This window comes from Tursiops truncatus, chromosome 1 (genome assembly GCF_011762595.2).
Source record: "Tursiops truncatus isolate mTurTru1 chromosome 1, mTurTru1.mat.Y, whole genome shotgun sequence".
NCBI classification, from domain to species: Eukaryota; Metazoa; Chordata; class Mammalia; order Artiodactyla; family Delphinidae; genus Tursiops; species Tursiops truncatus.
Genome location: NC_047034.1, coordinates 26659808 through 26680418, shown reverse-complemented (window position 1 = coordinate 26680418; position 20611 = coordinate 26659808). Strand labels below are relative to the sequence as shown.

At 43.1% G+C, this 20611-nt stretch overlaps 1 protein-coding gene across 1 annotated transcript in view; it reads left to right on the top strand.

Annotated features, from left to right (window-relative positions):
* The window catches only part of SPMIP3 (sperm microtubule inner protein 3), a 32322-nt gene extending 12099 nt beyond the window's left edge, over positions 1 to 20223 (top strand). The window contains 3 exon segments of the mRNA XM_019920324.2: positions 5083 to 5255; positions 20107 to 20188; positions 20190 to 20223. Coding sequence (XP_019775883.1) covers positions 5083 to 5255; positions 20107 to 20188; positions 20190 to 20223 — 289 coding nt within the window.
* The last annotated feature ends 388 nt before the right edge of the window (positions 20224 to 20611 follow it).

The window sequence follows — 20611 nt, the reverse complement described above, 5'->3', positions numbered from 1 at the left end:
ACATCAAGACCCTGTCAGCCACACTGCTCAGAAGAAAAGGGAGTAAGAAAGAAAGAAAGAAAGAAAGCAGGAAGGAAAGAAGGAAAGAAAGAAGGAAAGAAGGAAAAAAAAGAAAGAAAAGAGAGAGAAAGAGAGAAAAGAAAATTATTAAATTAAAAAATTATTAAAAAGTAATAAAGAAAGAAGAGAGCAATCAAACCAAAAAACAAATCCACCAATGATAACAAGCACTAAAAGCCATACTAAAAAAAAAAAAAAAAAAAACAGAAAGACAGAATTCTAAGACAAATGGTAAAAGCAAATCTATACAGACAAAATCACACAAAGCATACACATACACACTCACAAAAAGAAAAAGGAAAAAAATATACGTATCTATATATTAAACAAGAAAGGAAGAGAGCAACCAAATCTATAAACAAATCTACCAATGATAGTAATCTCTAAATACTAAACTAAGATAAACATAAAACCAGAAACATATTAGATGCAGAAAGCAAACCCCAAGTCTACAGTTGCTCCCAAAGTCCACCGCCTTAATTTTGGAATGACTCGTTGTCTATTCAGGTATTCCAGAGATGCAGGGTACATCAAGTTGATTGTGGAGATTTAATCCGCTGCTCCTGAGGCTGCTGGGAGAGATTTCCCTTTCTCTTCTTTGTTTGCACAGCTGCTCGGGTTCAGCTTTGGATTTGGCCCTGCCTCTGCATGTAGGTCACCTGAGAGCATCTATTCCTTGCTCAGACAGGACAAGGTTAAAGGAGCAGCTGATTAGGGGGCTCTGGCTCACTGAGACTGGGGTGAAGGGAGGGGTAGGGGATTCATGGCAAGCTTGCGGCGGCAGATGCCAGCGTGACATTTTACCAGCCTGAGGCACGCCATGTGCTCTCCTGGGGAAGTTGTCCCTGGATCACAGGACCCTGGCAGTGGTGGGCTGCACAGCCTCCTGGGAAGGGAGGTATGGATAGTGGCCTGTGCTTGCACACAGGCTTCTTGGTGGCTGCAGCAGCAGCCTTAGCATCTCGTGCCCGTCTCTGGTGTCTGTGCTGATAGCCGTGGCTCGCGCCCATCTCTGGAGCTCGTTGAGGCAGTGCTCTGAATCCTCTCTCCTCGTGCACCCCAAAACAATGGTTTCTTGCCTCTTAGGCCGTCCTAAGTTTTTTTCTGGACTCCCTCCCAGCTAGCTGTGATGCACTAGCCCCCTTCAGGCTGTGTTCACACGGCCAACTCCAGTCCTCTCCCTAGGATCCGACCTCCGAAGCCCGAGACTCAGCTCCCAGCCCCCACCTGCCCCGGCAGGTGAGCAGACAAGCCTCTCAGGCTGGTGAGTGCTGGTCAGCACTGATCCTCTATGCAGGAATCTCTCCACTTTGCCCTCTGCACCCCTGTTGCACTCTCCTCTGTAGCTCCAAACCTTCCACGCCCGCCACCCCCCATCTCCACCAGTGAAGGGACTTCCTAGTGTGCGGAAACTTTTCCTCCTTCACAGCTCCCTCCCAGAGGTGCATGTCCCATCCCTACTCTTTTGCCTCTGATTTTTATTTTGCCCTACCCAGGTACATGGGGAGTTTCTTGCCTTTTGGGAAGCCTGAGGTCTTCTTCCAGCATTCAGTAAGTGTTCTGTAGGAGTTGTTTCACATGTAGATGTATTTCTGATGTATTTGTAGGGAGGAAGGTGAGCTCCACATCTTACTCCTCCACCATCTTGAAGGTCTCTCCAGGCTTTTCTTCTTTTTTAGGCTGAATAGTATTTCATGGTATATACATATATATATACACACACAATGAATACTCTTATATTTAATTAATATAATTATTATATTTAATATTGATTAATTATAATTAATATTAATAATTATATTAATATATCATATATAGTCCACATATTTTTTATCTATTCATTTGTCAATGGACACTTAGGTTGTTTCAATGTGTTGCTCATTGTAAATAATGCTGCAATGAACATGGGAGTGCAGATATCTTTTTGAGATAGTGATTTTGTTTCCTTTGGATAAATACCCAGAAGTGGAATTGCTGGATCATATGGTGGTTCTATTTTTAGTTTTTTGAGGAACTTCCATACTGTTTTCCATAGTGCCTGTAACCAATTTACATTCCCACCAACAGTGCAGGAGGATTTCTTTTTCTCCACATCCTTGCTAACACTTGCTATTTGTAGTCTTTTTTGTGTGTGTGTGTGTGGTACATGGGCCTCTCACTGTTGTGGCCTCTCCCATTGTGGAGCACAGGCTCCAGACGCGCAGGCTCAGCGGCCATGGCTCACGGGCCCAGCCACTCCGCGGCATGTGGGATCTTCCCGGACTGGGGCACGAACCTGTGTCCCCTCCATTGGCAGGCGGACCCTCAACCACTGCACCACCAGGGAAGCCCTATTTGTAGTCTTTTTGATGATAGCCACTCTGACAGGTGTGAGGTGATATCTCACTGTGGTTTTGATTTGCATTTTTCTAATGATTAGTGATACTGAGCACATTTTCATGTACCTGTTGGCCATCTACAAGTCTTTTGTGGAAAAAAAAAAGTCTATTCAGTCCCTCTGCCAATTTTTTAATTGAATAGGTTTTTTGGTTTGTTTTGTATTCCTTTTGGGGTTTTTTGTTGTTGTTATTTAGTAGTATGAATTCTTTACATATTTTGGATATTAACTCCTTATCAGATATATGGTTGATAATTATTTTTTCCCATTCTGTAGGTTGCTGTTTCATTTTGTTGATGGTTTCCTTTGCTGTGAAGAAGTTTTTTAGTTTGATGTTTATTTATTTTTGTTTTTGTTGCCTGTTTTTGGTGTCAAATCCAAAAAATCATTGCCAACGCTGATGTCAAAATCTTACTCCCTGTGTTTTCTTCTAAGAGTTTTATGATTTCAGGTCTTACATTAAAATCTTTAACTCATTTTGTGAATGGTATAAGATAGGGATCTGGTTTCATTCTGTTGAATGTGGCTGTCCAATTTTCCCAGCACACTTTACTGAAGAGACTATTCTTTTCCAATTGTATGCTTTGGCTCATTTGTCATAAATTAATTGACTGTATATGCTTTGGTTTATTTATGGGCTCACTATTCTGTTCCATTAATCTATGTGTCCATTTATATGCCAATACTATACTATTTTTGATTATTATAGCTTTGTAATACAGTTTAAAATCAGGAAATGTGATACCTCCAGCCTTGTTCTTCTTCCTCAGGACTGCTTTGGCTATCTGGGGTCTTTGGTGATTCCATATAAATTTTAGAATTGTTTGTTTGATTTCTATGAAAACATGCCATTGGAATTTTGAGAGGCATTACATTGAATCTGTAGATTGCTTTGATAGTGTGGAAATTTTTACAATATTAATACTTCCAATGTATGAGCATGGAATATCTTTCCATTTATTTGTGTTTTCTTCCATTTCTTTCATCAGTGTCTTATATCTACAGTATACAGGTCTTTCACCTCCTTGGTTAAATTTATTTCTGAGTACTTTGTTGTTTTGATGAAATTGAAAATGGGATTGTTTTCTTAATTTCTCTGCCAGATAATTCATTTTTAGTGTATAGAAGAAACACAATAGATATCTTTATATTAATTTTGTATCCTGCAAATTTACTGAATTTATTTATTAGTTCTAACAGCTATTTGATAACATTTTTAGGGTTTTTTATATATAAGATCATGTGATCTGCAAATAAATGCAGTTTTATTTCTTCCTTTCCTATTTGGATGCGTTTTATTTCTTTTTCTTGCCTAATTACTCTGGATAGGACTTTCAATACTATGTTGAATAAAAGTGGAGACAGTGGACATCCTTGTCTGGTTCCTGATCTTAGAGGAAAAGCATGTCATCATTGAGTATGATGTGCGCTGTGGGCTTGTCATATATGGCCTTTATTATGTTGGAGTATGTTCCCTCTATACCCAGTCTGTTGAAAGTTTTAATCAGAAATGGATGCTGAATTTTGTCAAATGCTTCTTGTGTATCTGTCAAAATGATAACATGAATTTTCTCTTTTATTCTGTTAATGTGGTGTATCACATTGATTGATTTGTGGATGTTGAACCATCCTTGTATCCCTGGAACAAACCCCACTTGATCATGTTGTATGAGCCTTTTAATGTTTTGTTGAATTCTGTTTGCTAATATTTTGTTGATTGAAACCATTTTTTGTATAACAGCTTTATTGAGATAATTCATACCATACAATTCATCCATTTAAAGTGTACAATTCAGTTGAAATCTTTCTTTAAATATAATATATTGTGGACTTTTTTTCCATTTCAAATATTATAATTCTACAGCATCACTTTAATGGTGGCATGGTATTTCTGTATATCTCTGTATCATTGTCTAAATAATTCCCTATCTTTTTCCACATGAAAGTTGTTTCCACTCCTTTTATTATCATAAAAATAGTTTGACAAGCATTCTTAGAGCTAAGTCTTTGTTGATATTCCTAAATTCTGGGTTTCTAGGACAAAATATATACACAGTTTAAAGGTTTAATACATATCACCAAAGTCTTCTCAAACAAGTTGCAAAGTGAATGTATATTCCCACAAGTATGTGAAGATATTCCACCACTACATTTTGATTCTTCTTTACCTTTACCTTCATAGGGTTCTCATCTGAGTGGAGGGTACAAGAAGGTTGTAACCAATTTCAGGTTCATCAAACACCAATATGCACCATAATGGTTAGTCTGGTCAAAAGAAAGCATTAGTTCCTTGAGGGAACCAAATATCTATAGAAAAGTTACATTGCAAAAGGGCATTGGGAAGATCTGGAGTATGGGAAGTAGCCATGCATAGGCAGATCCAGAGGAAGTTTTGATGCAGGTCACCTTCTGTGACCTGTGATTGGGAAGGAGGAGGGATATTAAAGGGAAGAACAGGGGTCTGGAATCCTTGAACCATCTACCGATAATTTTGCTAGGGCTAGCCTTGGAGTTATGGAGTCTTGCCAATACTATCTTGGTAGTCTCCTGGCCACTTTTAGGGAATGGATTTCAGCTGATGAGAAAGTGGAATGCTTTTCTTCTACTGGATGGGTATTCAGCAAGCTGTTTTTATTTTCATTTAGACCTCTCATAGACTTGGAAATTCCATCTAAGAGAAAAAGTCAGTATCAGCCTCAATTAGACCAACAAACTCTCATTCAATACATTTGTTTTCGAAGACATTCAAAGCCTGCCAAGCCATGGTATAAAGAAACTACGTACCAAAGAGACTATTCTTTGCCATTTTACAAGATGGGTAAGCCAGATCAAGTGTTCTTACTCTCTGAGAGCAAAACCTTGCCTGGGCCACAGATAAGCATCTCCCATGGGCTTGCCATCTCAGGGAGTATGTCTGGGACCAGTCACGTTGTGGGGGAGGGGGATGCGTGTGTGTCTGGGTGCAGGAAGAAGGATTTAGAGAGCTGCCCCCAGACCGCTTCCTCCTTTTCTCCTCCCCTAGCTCCTTGTACAGGAGACTTTAAGACTGAAAATTCATAAATGTCCTTGGTAGGAAGCAAACTTGAGTCTGACCACTCCTCAGAGCACTTTATCACTTGACAAATTTGTTATTGTGCCTAAACATATTGTTAGAGGAATTTTTCCCCCTCATTCTCCTATTTTTAAATGGATTTCTGACAATTATTTGATAACTGGAGGTGTGTTTCAAAAATTCTAAATTCCCTATGTAGTATTTCTCCATGCTGCAGCCTATGTGAGAGTACTGAGGGGCCGAGGCCCCCCACAGATATGACCCCCTGGGGGGTACACATGGACATGACCTGAAACATTACCTGTATTTCTATAGTCACTGACACTTGGATTTTAGTCACGGAATGGATTCCTTTGTTGACAGACTTTCTAAATGAGTAAACCCCAATATTTCTGAGGCTCTGACAGTGTAGCAGGCACATATTTTGTTCTTCTAACAGCTCTCTGAGGTAAATGCTATTATTTCTTGGTCACTGTAAACAGTGACCAAGTTGCAGAGACAGTTAATTAACTAGCCCCAAATCACAGTACCTAGGAGAAGCAGAATTCAGCCCCAGGCCAAGCTCTGTGCTGGACCTTTAAGCTATATTGCCTCTGTCACAGCTGAGAATCACTTGTACTACTATTTATTCAACAGTTTTCTTTAAAGCAAGCCACTTTTTATCTTAAAATTAAAAATAAGAAAACTAGTAGAAGGATGGTGGGGAGGAATGGGAAGAATCTGCCCTCCTTCTTGTCTCTCCTGAGAAAAGAGCTGCAGCCTGGATGGGATGCCAGAGCAGGGCTGGGACTCAGGTCCTGAGGGGACAGAAAATGACAGCAATCAGAAAGAGTGGGAACCCAGCAGGACCAGGCAGATCTTGGGGAGTTGAGCCAGGCGTAGGGGTGGTAATGGATGAAGCTGCGATTGGGGCCAGAGATTGACTGGAGGAATGTGGGATAAGGGCAAACCTGGCTTCTGGGGGGTGTGAGAGAATGTTGGAGCCTGAGAAGAGAGTGAGCTGAGGGAATGGGGAGGAGGATGAGAGCTGAGATTAAGTCATTTGGAGGAGGGTGGTAGGAGTTAGGGTCCCACAGGCAGGGGACCTTAGGAGGCTTATGTTGTTGGTTTTTTGTCACATCTTTATTGGAGTATAATTGCTTTATAATGTTGTTAGTTTCTGCTGTATAACAAAGTGAATCAGCTATACGTATACATATATCCCCATATCCCCTCCCTCTTGTAGGAAGGTCATGTTAAAGGGAGCCAGCCGTGGGGTGGGGGGCACTGCCGGGGCTGAGGAGAGCTTGGAAAGAAGGGGTGGTCCGGAAGTGTTAGTGGGGCTCCTGTCCCTGTAGAACAGCCGAAGCAGTTTCTTGAGACTGAGTGTGAAATCTGTTTTCCTTTGTATGAGGGACTCTAGGTGGCCTCTAGTTTCCAAAGTGATAGTAAACACTTCTTTACAATTCCTCTGCTATGCGGAAGTCTTGTCAGGCAGACACAAAAGGTTTCTCCCTTGCTTATTTTAGAAGACAATTCCTAATTCTTTCCAAACCTACAAAACAAAGTTAACGTCTAGCAAAGCAAATACCTGGGCTAGGTGCCATGGGAGGAGGTAAAAACCCAGACTATGAGCTCAGCATCAGGGAGCTCACAAGCTAATTGGGAAGATGAGGCAGCAGTCAACCTACCAGAGAGTGATTACGTACCAAGTAGAGCAGGAGGAGTTCAAAGATGAGGTCACTGGGGCCTAGAAGAGCCAGGAAGGCAGCATGCACTAGTGCGGACTAAGCTCGGTCTTGACAGATGAGATGTGCATGGGAAAGAAGAAACAGGGCGACACACCAGAGGCAGCGGATGAGAAGAAGGTTGGGAGGTGTGTGAGGTCTGGGAGAGCAGCGGGGAATCCAGCTATGAGGACCTGGCTGACTGGGCAAGGCAGAACTAGGAAGTGGGAAGGAAAATGTGGACAGTCAGAGGAGCTGCAGGAGTCTGGAAGGTTGAATTTGGACAATCAGAGCCGTTGTAGGATCAGAGTCCAGGGAGAAACCCAGTCAGCTTCAGAGGATGTTAGTCTGTCAGGCTGCTTAGCATGGATGGGAGAAGACACAACTGGCAGGTGAGAAGAGCAGCTGCGAGGCCATGGCAGAACCGCGGGATGGAGTAGTGAGAGGCAGTGAACAGAATCCAGACCTTGGAGGGCTACAGGCCTGGCAGATTCTAGCTGCGTGCTGTTGGGCAAGACACTTGACTTTTCTGAACCTTTTTGTGTCTGTAAAATAGAGACTCAAGTCTACGTTTTAGGATACTTGCTAGAATTGAAAATATCTAATACCAAAACTGTGCTAAGTGATTTACTCATACATGTGTCACACTCAGGGTTGCAGTGAGTTGTATTGCCCCCATGAAGTAGGTATTGTTATTAACCTCATTTAGCAGAAGAGGAAACGGAGGCTTAGAGACTTAGAAACCTACTCAAGCAAGCAACTGGTAAGTCATCAGTCTAGGTCATGTCTGGAGATGTCACACTCCCAGACCTTGCTCTTAAAGTGAACTGAGGAAGTTTCATGGGAAATGGGAAGAAAACTCATGTGGCAAAGCATCAGGAGAGAGAAACGACAGTACTGGTAGAGAATTCACAGGAGAGAAATTAAAGCTAATCGCACAGCCTCCCACTTCTACTGCAAGACTGTTGGTGCCTCTGATAGAAATAATGGTTTTAGGCAGAAGAAGTGTCAAGTTGGGATCTGTATACAATTGAAAATATGGTACTGGAAAGTGTAGGCTAGGCAACACGAGAAGACAGAATTGGCTAGTGCCCTATTTAGTGAGGTTTGAAGCCTGACTAATTCAAGAGAAAATTTATGTTGAAATATTCATTGCTCCATTCATTGACTCATTGATTGTGTGTATGTTAGTTATCCATTGTGCAGAAACAAATCATTCCAAAACTTAGTGACTTAAAACATCAGTGATGATGCTTTTTATCTCTCATGGTTTTGGTGGGTTAGGATTTGAGAACTGCTCGGGTGGGCAGTTCTGGCTTAGAGTCTTTCTCAAGGTAACATTCAGTGTCAGTGAGCGCTTCATCCTCTGAAGGCTCAGCTGGGGCTACAGCACCCACCCTCAAGGTGACTCACTCACATGGTTGTCAGGTGTGACTACTCACAGGGTTGTCACAGGCTGGCTGGGGACTGAGGCCTCAATGCTTTTCCAGGTGGGCCTTTCCAGGCTGAGCGTCCTGATGGCATGGCAGTTAGCTTCCCCTAGAATGAGTAATCTGAGATAAAGTTGGGAACTGCAATGCCTTTTATGGCTTAGGTTCAAAAGTCTTAGGTTCAAAAGTCACACAACACTCAGCCCTGAAGCAGTGTGGGAGGAAAGGACCCAAGGCACGGATACCAGGGGGTGAGAATCACTGGGGTCCATCTTGGAAGCTGGCAATCATAAGATGATTCAGTCATTGATTGAGCACCCAGTACAAACTAGACACTGTGCTGTCTGCTGGGGATACAGTGACCGGGATAGACAAGACATCTGCTTTCATGGAGCTGACATTCTGGTGGGGAATATGGAGCATAATGGAGTACTTCTTTTTTTTTTTTTTTTTTCAATTTTAGATTGTAGTAGTGCTATAAGGGAAGTAAACAGAGTGATGAGTGTAGCCAGGGGATGTTACTTTTAATAGTGCAGTCAGGGAAAACCCCTATGCAGTTTTTGCTGAGTCCTGCAAAATAAGAAAAATCATGTAAAGAGCACTTCAGGAAAAAGAAACAGTAAGTGCTGAAGCCTGAAAGCTGGAAAGGGCTTGGCATGTTTGAGGAACAGAAAGGAGGTCAGTGTAGTTTGGTGGGTAGTCAGTGAGGGTGAGAGTGGTAAGATGTTTGTATTCTATTCCAAGAACAATGGAAAGACTTGGAAGAATTTTGAACAGAGGAGTGGCACATCATTTGTATTTTAAAAAGATCAGTCTGCCTGCCATTAAGACACTGTTTGGAGAGGAACAAGAGGGAGGGTTTGCAGACCAGTGAGGAAACTGTTTAGTAGTTGAGACCAGAGGTGATGGTGGTTCAGACCAGCAGCGAAGACGAAAAGGGACAAATGGGTTCCAGAGATATTTTGGAGCTTACATCAGTTGAACTCACTGATAGATTTGATGTCAAGCACATTTTCATTCATTCATACATATTCCTTCAGTAACTAATTTGAGAGCCTAACTATATGCCAATCAGTGTGCAAGGTTTCATCAACACCATGTGAAGCAGAAATAGATACAAAGTTTCTACATTCAAGGAGCTTTGGTGGGGAACCAGCATAGAAATAAGCATAAAATTTCACCTGTCATAAATCCTATGAAGCAGAATTTATGTGGTGCTATAGGAGCATATAACAGGTCAGAGAAATGATAAGTTGAGAGCTGAAAGATGAGCTAAAAGTTAACTAGGCAAGGAACAGGGGAAGAGCTTCACAGAGAGTGCAGCATATGCAAAGGCACTGTGGTAAGAGCATGACATGTTTGAAGAACTAAAAAAAAAAAAATGAGTGTGGGGGCTTCCCTGGTGGCGCAGTGGTTGAGAGTCCGCCTGCTGGTGCAGGGGACGTGGGTTCGTGCCCTGGTCCGGGAAGATCCCACATGCTGCAGGGCGGCTAGGCCCGTGAGCCATGGCTGCTGAGCCTGCGCGTCCGGAGCCTGTGCTCGGTAACGGGAGAGGCCACAACAGTGAGAGGCCCACGTACCAAAAAAAAAAAAAAAAAAGAGTTTTTTGGAGGCCAGAAGTCAAGAAGGATATGGCTAAAGAGATGGCAAGGTCAGAACAAGGAGGGCTTTACAGGCCATTTTCAGGTTTGGGGCTTCTAGCCTGAGATTAATGGGAAATGTTTGAAAAGTTTTAAAGAGGGTGGAGGTGACACGATTAAAATTACATTTTGAAAAGATGACTCCAACTGTGAGGAAGAAAAAGGGGGCGGGATGGGGAGTAGAGTAGGGCAAAGATTGAATATAAAGGGTCAGGAGGCAATTGCAGGGGTTAGGCTGACAGTTTTTAACCTCAGCTACATCACTTCTAAAACTCCAGATACCCAGGATATACCCAATACCAATTAAGTCAGAATCTCCTGGTGGGAGGGAGAAGGTCCCAGGCATCAATAATTTATAAAACTTCCAGATAATTCCATTGTGCAGCCAAGTTAGGAACCAGTGCTATAGGAAACTGATGATGGGAGGCAGTGACACCGACCAGGGTTCTTGGCCTTCCCCAATCAGTAGAAATTGACTAGAGGCCAGACCAGAAATTCAGGCAAGGCTTTATTGGGGCTCCTGTGCCCACCGGCCACAGGAGGGACCAAAAACAAGTAACACATTCCCTTGCTGGTTCCCCAACGGGGTGCGCGAGCTAGTTCCTTATATGGGGTGAGGGTAGGGGTGTGTCCAGGGGGGCTGCAGGCGTGGCTTAGGTGTTTTTCCCACCCCTTTGGTGGTGGTGTGTGCAGGGGGCATGTCCAATACCCTGCTTTTGCTCTCGGCTCTTCAGAAGTGGCAGTTGGATTTTTTTTGCTCTCTTTGTATCTTGTTGTCCATAATTTGCCCCAACTGTGCCTGCACGCAGCCATTTTTAGTCCCTTATAGTCCCTTTGTATTTTGTTGCTTGGGGAGAAGTTCGTCCAGGTGCAAGCACTGCAGCAAAGAGTGCCAGGTTCCAGCTTGTCTCACTTCCCCCTGAGAGACTCTACACGCTTATTCTTTTTTTTTTTAAATCAATTTATTTATTTTATTTTTGGCTGCACTGGGTCTTCGTCACTGGGCGCAGGCTTTCTCTAGCTGCAGTGAGCAGGGGCTACTCTTCACGGCAGTGGGCGGGCTTCTCATTGCGGTGGACTCTCTTGTTGCGGAACACAGGCTCTAGGCGGGACAGTCAGTAGTTGTGGCTCATGGGATCTAGAGCGCAGGCTCAGTAGTTGTGGCTCACAGGCTCTAGAGCACAGGCTCAGTAATTGTGGCGCACAGGCTTAGTTGCTCCGCGGCATGTGGGATCTTCCCTGACCAGGGCTCAAACCCATGTCCCCTGCACTGGCAGGCGGATTCTTAACGACTGCGCCACCAGGGAAGCCCTACACCTTTATTCTTAAGGGGTAAGGGGCCGAAGTTCTCTTCTGAAATTTCTTCCTGCTGGACAGGGGCCGCAGACCCTAGCCTACCCTAGAGGTGTATGAGTCCCTCACTGACTGTCCCAAGGACCTGTAGGGACCTGGGCCACTCTCTGCTGGAATGGTTTGAATTCCTTGAGTCATCATGAGACTTACTTCAAACTGTTGGAGCCTAGAAGACACAAATTTAACCAAAAGGTTAAACAAACCAGGGCTAAAAAGGAGGAGAGCAACAATAGCCATTAAAGGGTTTAGAAAGGAAAGGAACCAGATTAACTTTGGGAGGGTTTCCTTAACTGTTGACCACACAGAGGAGGCTATGTCATCCCTGCCAAGAAGCCATTCTGTTTGGGTGTATACTTTGTTAACCTCAGGGTTAAAGTTTAACATGTTGCTCTATTTTTAGAATGGAGGTTCTGGACCTGTTGGTCCCAGCTCTCCTTCTTGAACCACAAATTCTTAGTCACAGGTTTACAACAGCAGGGAAGACAACAGAGTAGTAGATAAAATATAGCATAAATCAGTATGACTGAAAAGAAAAGGGTTATGAGAAAATGAAAACCTCCTGCCAGAAAGTTTTTTATACCCTGTGGAATCCAAGAGAACAAACTAGATAAGCAGTTTTCAATTTCCCCGCCCATATTGAATAGCAAGAACTGGTGATTCATTGTCTGCTGAACCCAGGTGGCTTGTCGAATTTTCTCAATGTTGGTTTCTACCTGGGAAGAGGTGTTGACATATGTGCAAAACAAGAAGTATTGGCAATTGCACATACCCCTCTTTGTTCTGCCAATAGATGATCGAGAGCCAATAGATGATCGAGGGTCAAGTACCACCTTGGGCAGGGACTCTAGATCCCTCCCCAGATGGAGAGAATCATGTAGTCCTTTAATAATTTTCCACTGCTCAAAAAGGGATATGAGTAGTTTTTCACGTATGTGCCACCAGCCATCTGTTCTCTTAGTTCTCCCTTTGTCTCGTGCCCTGGTCTCCTTAGAAGTTGAGTATCTAGGTATAGCGTTAGAAGGGGTAAGGGATGGGATTAAAGCCATTTCTGTTCTGGGCATCAGGGCTGTTGCTATGCCTCCCAATCTGCCCTGTTGTTCCCTTGGGTAATTTGAGATTTTTCCTTTTGGTGCCCGCAGCAGTGAATGACTGCTACTAGTTTTGGTTTTGAGCCGCTTCTATGAGATGTAAAATCTTAGCTCCATATTTCACAGGGGAGTTTTTTGCATTTAAAGTCCTCTTCTTTCCAGATAGCTGCCTAGACATGTAAAACAAGGAAGGCATATTTTGAGTCTGTATATATGTTTATAATTTTTCCTTCCCCTAAGGTTAAGGATCAAGTTAGTTCTATTACCTCAGCCCTCTGGGCTGAGGTGTTAGGTGGCAAAGGTTTTGCTTCTGTAATCCTATAAACACTCACAATAGCATACCCTGTCCTACTGACTCCCTCTTTAATGAAACTACTGCCATCAGTAAATCATGCTTTCTCAGGGTTTTCTATGGCCTGGATTGTTAAATCAGGCCTACAGGCATAAACCAGGTCCAGGGTCTTAAGGCAGGAATGTGTTAGTTCTGGGCTTTCTGCGTAGCTTTCTGTGTAGCCGGGTTGAGGGTGTGGCAACTTTTGAGAGTTAGCTCTGGGGAGTCAAGGAGTAAAGCCTGGTACTTAGTAAGGTGGCCTCCAGTTAGCCAATGGTGGCCTTTAATCTCCAGTATCCCTTGTACTTGATGAGGGGTCTGGACTTCCAGCGGCTGTCCAAAGGTAAGCTTGCTAGCTTCTTCCACTAATAAAGCAGTGGCAGCTACCACCCAGAGGCAGCCAGGCCAACCTCGGGCGATGGAATCTAGTTGTTTGGAAACATAGCCTCTAGGCTGAGGGGCTTCTCCTAGCTTTTGTACAAGGAGCCCCCAGAGCTGTCCCCTGCTTTCCAGCTATGTACAAGGTAAATGGCTTTTTTGAATTAGGGAGACCCAGAGCAGGATCTCTGGTGAGGGCCTGTTTGATATTATTAAAAACCTTTTCTTGTTTCCCCCGTCCAAAGTAATGGTTCTGTATCTGGGCCTTTAGTGGCTTCATATAGAGGCTTAGCCATTAGTCCAAATCCTGGGATCCAAATTCTGCAAAATCCTGCCATGCCTAAGGGAGTACAAAGATTTTTTTTTTGTCTTTGCAGCACTTAGGCCTAATATAGCTTGTTTTCTATCTGGAGATAACTGTTTACTTCCAGGGTTTATAATATATCCCAGATATTTAACTTGTTGTTGTTTTGAAATTTGTGCCTTTTTCTGGGATATCCTGTAACCCCAGGCCCCAAGGAAATTAAGGACTTCTGTGGTATTCTGATCTGAGGCCTCCATGGTGTGGCTGCATATTAATATATCATCCACATACTGTAGAATAGCTTCTTTTAGGTGTATTTCCCTTAGTTCTTTTCCTAGGGCCTGGGTGAACAATTGTGGACTGTCCCCAAACCCCTGAGGCAATACTGTCCAGGTATATTGTTGCATTTGGCCCAAGTGAGGGTTGAAGGCAAACAGATCCTGTAATGAGGGATGAACTGGGATGCAAAAGCAGGCATCCTTGAGGTCAAGCACAGTAAACCATTTGGCATCTCCAGGTTTCTGGACTATATATTGTAAGGACTGTCTACAAGGGGATGTATAGGGACCACTGCATCGTTTACTGCTCTAAGGTTTTGTTCCATTCAATATTCCCCATCTGGCTTAACAACTGGCAGAATAGGGGTTTTGCATGGAGGCTGACAGGGCAGTGAGAGGCCATGTTTTAAGAATTTATTTATGAGGGTCGCAAACCCTTTTTTGCTTCCAACTTTATGTGATAGTACTTTCTCTTGTTAGGATGAGCGACTTCTGGCTTAAGGCTAATTTTTATAGGTTGGGCATTTATAGCCTTCCCAGGGATTCCTTTGTCCCAAACTGCAGGGTTTAGTGTATAATATGGCTGGGAATTAGACCCCTGTTCTTCCAGCTGATTTGTCTTAGAGCCAAGAAAAGGGGCTGCTGGGGGTCTCTTAATTGTAATATGGCTTCAAGGGAGGCCAGAAGGTCTCTCCCCTGTAGTGGGGTAGGACACTCAAGCCCAACTGAAAAGCTGCGGGAGATCAAATGCTGTTCACATTGGCAAGTGAGAGGCCCAGTAAAGTAATGGGTGTGAGGCTTTCTGTCAACGCCAGTCACTGTACAGCTTTTAGAGGAGAGAAGTCCAGTGTGAGAGATCAGGACAGAGTAAGTGGCTCCCGTGTCAATTAAAAAATTGATTTTCTTACCTGCCATGTTAAGGACCACCAAGGCTCCTCAAAGGAGATAGACATCTTGTGAAGGGGAGCTGCCAGAACCCCCGGGCCACCTCAGTCATCCAGCATGGCCGTATTAGGAGTGGGAGTCCCCGCTTCGCCTTTGGGATAGGAGAAAGTCTCACTTCCAATGACCTGTTTGTTTACAGACTGCGCATGGACCAGGGGCCTTTTTTTTTTTGGCACTCCTGGGCCCAGTGGTCAGTTGACTTACATTTGAAGTGTTCCCCCTTGCGGGATGGATGGTTAAACTTCCTTGGCCCCTTTAGGTTGCCTTGAGGTTACATGGCATGACAGACAGCAACAGCTATCAGTTTAGCATGAGCCCTGGCCTGCCTGTTTTCACCTTGGGTTCTCTCTTCTTCCTCAGCTTGATCTCGATTATTGAGTACCCCAAAGGCCACCTCTAGGAGTTGGGGCCTAGGGGTTTGTGGGCCTAATTGTAGCTTCTGGAGTTTCCGCCTAATATCAGGAGCATACTGGCTGATAAAACGTTGTCCCAGCAGGGATTGACCCTTGGGAATGGACAGCTCAATATTAGTAAATTTTCTAAAAGCCTCCATAAGCCGTCCCTGAAAGAGGGCTGGATTTTCTTTTTCTTCTTGGGTCACTCTTTTAACCTTTTCATAGTTAATTGGCTTTTTTTTTTTATTTTAATTTATTTATTTTTGGCTGTGTTGGGTCTTCGTTTCTGTGCGAGGGCTTTCTCCAGTTCTGGCGAGCGGGGGCCACTCTTCATCGCGGTGCGTGGGCCTCTCACTGTTGCAGCCTCTCCCGTTGCGGAGCACAGGCTCCAGACGCGCAAGCTCAGTAGTTGTGGCTCACGGGCTTAGTCTCCACGGCACGTGGGATCTTCCCAGACCAGGGCTCGAACCCGTGTTCCCTGCATTGGCAGGCAGACTGCCAACCACTGCGCCACTAGGGAAGCCCTTAACTGTCTTTTTGATATACTTTCTCATCCCTTCTAATACCCATTGGATCATGTGATTTCTGGCTTCTGTTCCCTCCCAGGAATTATCATTCTAATGGGGCTCCTGATTTGGGAATGCATCTCCTCCCATAACAAAAAGTTCGTGTTGGTCCCCGGCAAGCTGGTCAGTGCGCCCCTGGGCTGCTGCCCAAATTCTCTGTTTCGCCTCAGGGGTACAGCAAGTAGATAGGACTATCTGGACATCCTTCCAAGTTAAATCAAAGGCCAGAGTTAGGGCCTGAAACCCTTCAGCAAACCTTGACTAGGGTCTTCAGAAAATCAGCCAGTCTCTGTTTGCATTGGGCTAAGTCAGTTAAAGAGAAGGGCACATGTATTCTGATTGTCCCTTCACCTTTTGCCACTTCCCTAAGAGAGCATATTTTTCCTGATCCTGGGTGCTAGGAAGCTCCACTGTGAGTTACCTCAGAGGGACTAGTCTCTCCTTTCTGGGGTAATGGAGCGTATAAAGGGACATAGGGAGGTGGAGTTTGGGATTTGCCAGAGGGATCTGGAGAAGTAGGTGCCTCTGGGGAAGTAGGTGGCTCTGGAGAAGCAGTGGAGACTTGGTTTCCCCCCTGAGAACTGGGGAAGATTAGAAGGGGATCATCTAAAATGTTGGGAGTGTTTTCTGATTCCCCAGGCTTTTGATTACAGGAGCCACATAGAGCAGGGGTTTTGGTAAAGGACCATGAAGGCTCGAACATAGGGAACCTCAGTTCATTTTTCCATCTTGCAACAGTAAAGATCCAATTGCAAGATGATATTGTAATTTAGAGACCCATTTTCAGGCCATTTTTATCCATCCCCACAACTTATGTAAAGGTCAGGCAGTGTTACAGTAAAGTAAGTTTCCCCCTTTTTAGCCCATCTAGTTTTTAAAATTTCCAGTTTTTAAGAATACATTCCAGAGGTGTTTCTTCCAGCTTAGAAGAGGGTCCTTCCATGTTGAGTAACCTGCAACCAAGAAAGAGCACTCCTAGATATGAAGTCTGGTGTCCTGGAGACATTTTACCAGGAGGCCTTTGTCAGAAGGGGGTTGGAGTGTCTTCCAAATTCCCTTCTTACCTAATGGGATTTTGAGCGTCCTCTACTTTCCCATCAATTCCTAACCAGACATCTCTGGTCGACCCTGTCCCTCATGCAAGGGCTCAGTGCCAGCACGTTGCCAGGGCTCTCCTTGAGGGGGATCTGTTATCTATAAATCTTATGTCTTATAACAAGTTTCCCTAGGTTGGGGTGTATTCCTCAAGAATGAGCTTCTATAAAGCCTAGGATGTGGGCTGCTTGGAAGTGGCCAGCCCAATAGGTAGTCTGTAACAAGGTCTGGGCTGCCAAGGCCTGGAGTGAAGGGGGTCCTAGAGGTGCAAAAAGGAACTCCTGGAGGAATTGGAGTTGGGCGTAATGAAAAATGCCACAGGAGTCAGGACCGGAGGGCCTAGAGGTGGGAGTATTCCCATAGGGGATTTCTGGACATACAGTAAGGCGAGAGACTAGACAGCAGAAGAACCCAATACCCTTTCCCCTACCTGTTTGGTGGTTACGATAAAACTGGGGAGAGCCTGATGATTCCATTTGACACGGGCAACAGCGAGTTTGGACAACGTTTCCCATGTAATTTAACATACCAGTTGAACCCAATTAGTTTAGGATCTCTCTTTGGGTTGCTCCAAGGGCCATTGGAAGCACCCCAAAGTTAGCTGGAGGTCAAAAGAACTGGATATTTGGGAAGTCTGTCAAAAATTTCAAAAAGTTTTAAAACAGCCAATCAGATAGAATCATAGGTCACCATGAAAAAATTATTCCTTGAGCTAAGGTGAAAGAAAAGATTGCAAAAGTAAATACAGATCACTTAAAGGCACAGAAACTCACACAATCTGTTATCAAAAGCAGCATTCCAGGAAAACTTTGCTCTCTTATGAGAGAGAGAAACCAAATCTAGTCTTGCAACCACCTACTCTTAATAAAATCCATTTACCTAACTGAATTTAATCCAACCTTAGAAAATCCTGAGCACATACAAAATTCTCTTCTCAGTGTTCCTTTTCCACAAACCTTCTGCAAATTTCTGTAGCCATATTTTGTCCCTTATTTTTTCCCATTCAGAAACAACCAGCTCTAGGACAAAATCATCCTTTTTTCCTTTCAACAAAATATATTTCCACTCCTCATACCTTCTTTTCTGAAAACACACATCCTATTTTCCTTAAGCCACCATGAACTGTCTTTTACATTAGCGTTCTATAGATTGGTAGAGAACATCTCAAGGTGGCACCAAACATCTTTAGTTTCTCTCTCACAAGAAGACAAAAGTAGGTAAAGTTAGACATGTTTAACAATTAATGTTCCAAAATTTTATCTTATCTGAAATGGCCTGGATATTCAATGAATTCTTAACATTTAACTTAATTTTGTTTCAAGTTACCAAAATTTGGAGAGACTATTTTAGATGGACATTACCAAAACATAATTATTCCTATAGAGTTTAACAAAAAGCTCTTATCTCAGTTACATTTACTTAAAAGTTTAATCATATCAGGTTATTTTCCCTGTTGACAAATTTCATAACAGAAACAATATGCGTTTATTGACTTTCAATAGCCCTAGGTACAATGAAAGTATTGTGCTTAATGTTGATGTCTCTAAAGACAGGTCTGTATTAATTAAGACCACAAGCTTAAGCTAGCTCTAATACCAAATATTAATTCAATATTAAATATTTCCCAGATCACATGAACCTGAAATGTATTCTAGTGAGCTTCTTTTATATTTCTGAGAATGCATATAAGCACTCAATTTCTTTTAAGCAAATTAAATACAGCTCATTTACAAGTTAATTTTTACATAAAGACAGACAGAACCAGAGATCTCACAGTTTTTCTGCTTGAATTTAAAATGCCTCTTTTTTTTTTTTTTTTCCTCAGTCTGGAGAACTACAGATGGATCAGGTAGTTCCTGAGAGCCCAGGCAGAATAGTTACATTGCAAAGGCAGAAGAGAGATGCAAGCTCCTCTCCGTTTTTTTTGTTTGTTTGTTTGTTTGTTTTTTGCGGTACGCGGGCCTCTCACTGTTGTGGCCTCTCCCGTTGCGGAGCACAGGCTCCGGACGCGCAGGCTCAGCGGCCATGGCTCACGTGCCCAGCCGCTCTGCGGCATGTGGGATCTTCCCGGACCGGGACACGAACCCGCGTCCCCTGCATTGGCAGACAGACTCTCAACCACTGCACCACCAGGGAAGCCCAAGGTGTAAGGTTTTTTTATCTTATCCATTGACCAGTCTTTGTGATCAGATTTTAAGGGCAGAGCTTATGTCTAGATTAGCAATGATTTGCATTTCATGTGCAGTTCTTATCTCTTTTGGGAATAGTTGAAGAACAGATTATGTATAGATTATGACAGATCATGGTTATTGCCTAAGAAATTCTTCCTCAGTAAAATTCTTTCTCAGCACATAGGGTTCATTTATTTATTTCGGAAATATTAAGCATTGACTATGTGCAAGACACAGTAGAAGAGATGAAGACTTTGTCCTCAGAGAATTAATAGCCTGGAAGGCTTAGATGGCCCCTCAGATGAAAACTGCCTTTGTTTTATGCACCCTGGTGCCAAATAATTCAAAAACCCCATTCTTCCAAAATAAAATATATTCTTTCAGCAGCAGTGCGACCCTTAGACTCTCTGACCTTCAGTTTTCTCATGTGCAAAAAGGATAAAAATAGTATCTACCTAATAGAATTGAGATACCCGTATAATTTAGCATTGTGCCTGTACATAACATTAAGAAACCTCCAAAAAGCAGAACTGTTGGTGACTGTAGACAAGGGGTTATAAGACATGAGGGAACTCCATTGGGTATGAATTTAGGGACGTAACAACTGCAGTTTGATACAAAGATGATACAAAGTGGCCTGTTTATAATGTAGGGCTTAAAGGGTTGGGGGGGTTGTCTAGAATTAGAATGTAGGCATGCAAATTTATATGATTTATTTCGTTTTATTTACACTTTGGAATAATCCACTAATATGCTTCTTAATCAGAGATTGAACCACAGAAATAACCTTCTAAATCCTTTTTTTCCACATCTTTTAAATATATTCCTTTGTCTTAAATCCTGTAAATTATTTTGTTATTGCACACAATTGTTGAAAGGACAGTGTGTTAAAATCAAGTAGTCTTAAAATAAATCATTAATTTGTTTTACATTCCAGATGGGGACCAGAAATTAGCCACAGTTTCATCGAATCCTAGACCACTTAATTCACTGCCAGGGCATTACTGTTGTGAAGAGAGGTGGCTTTGAAAGAAAGGCTTTTAAACTAAAGTAACCACGGCATTTGAACAAAATAACATCTGGCATTCTTAAGTGGCTCTTTTAGACTGAAATAATGGTAACAGAACTACTTTTAAGTGTATATCCAGATGGCTACAATCCTAAAATATTTACATGTTGCAAGTTCTTTTCACATTAAGTTGGTCAGCCTAGGGCAGGGAATCAAGATCAGCCTTAAGAAGACTTGTCACCTGTTCTTAATGCCCCACTACCAGACTTGTTGCTGGTGTTGGCAAACCATCTCACATTTAGTCCAGTGGTTTTATGTGGGACCAGGTAAGAATATAATTGCCTCCGCCCAATAACTGCATCACTGTTGGAAAAAAAAAGCAGCAGCAGCATCTGAGGATGTAGCTAAGGAGGAAGATTACTGGCATCACAGA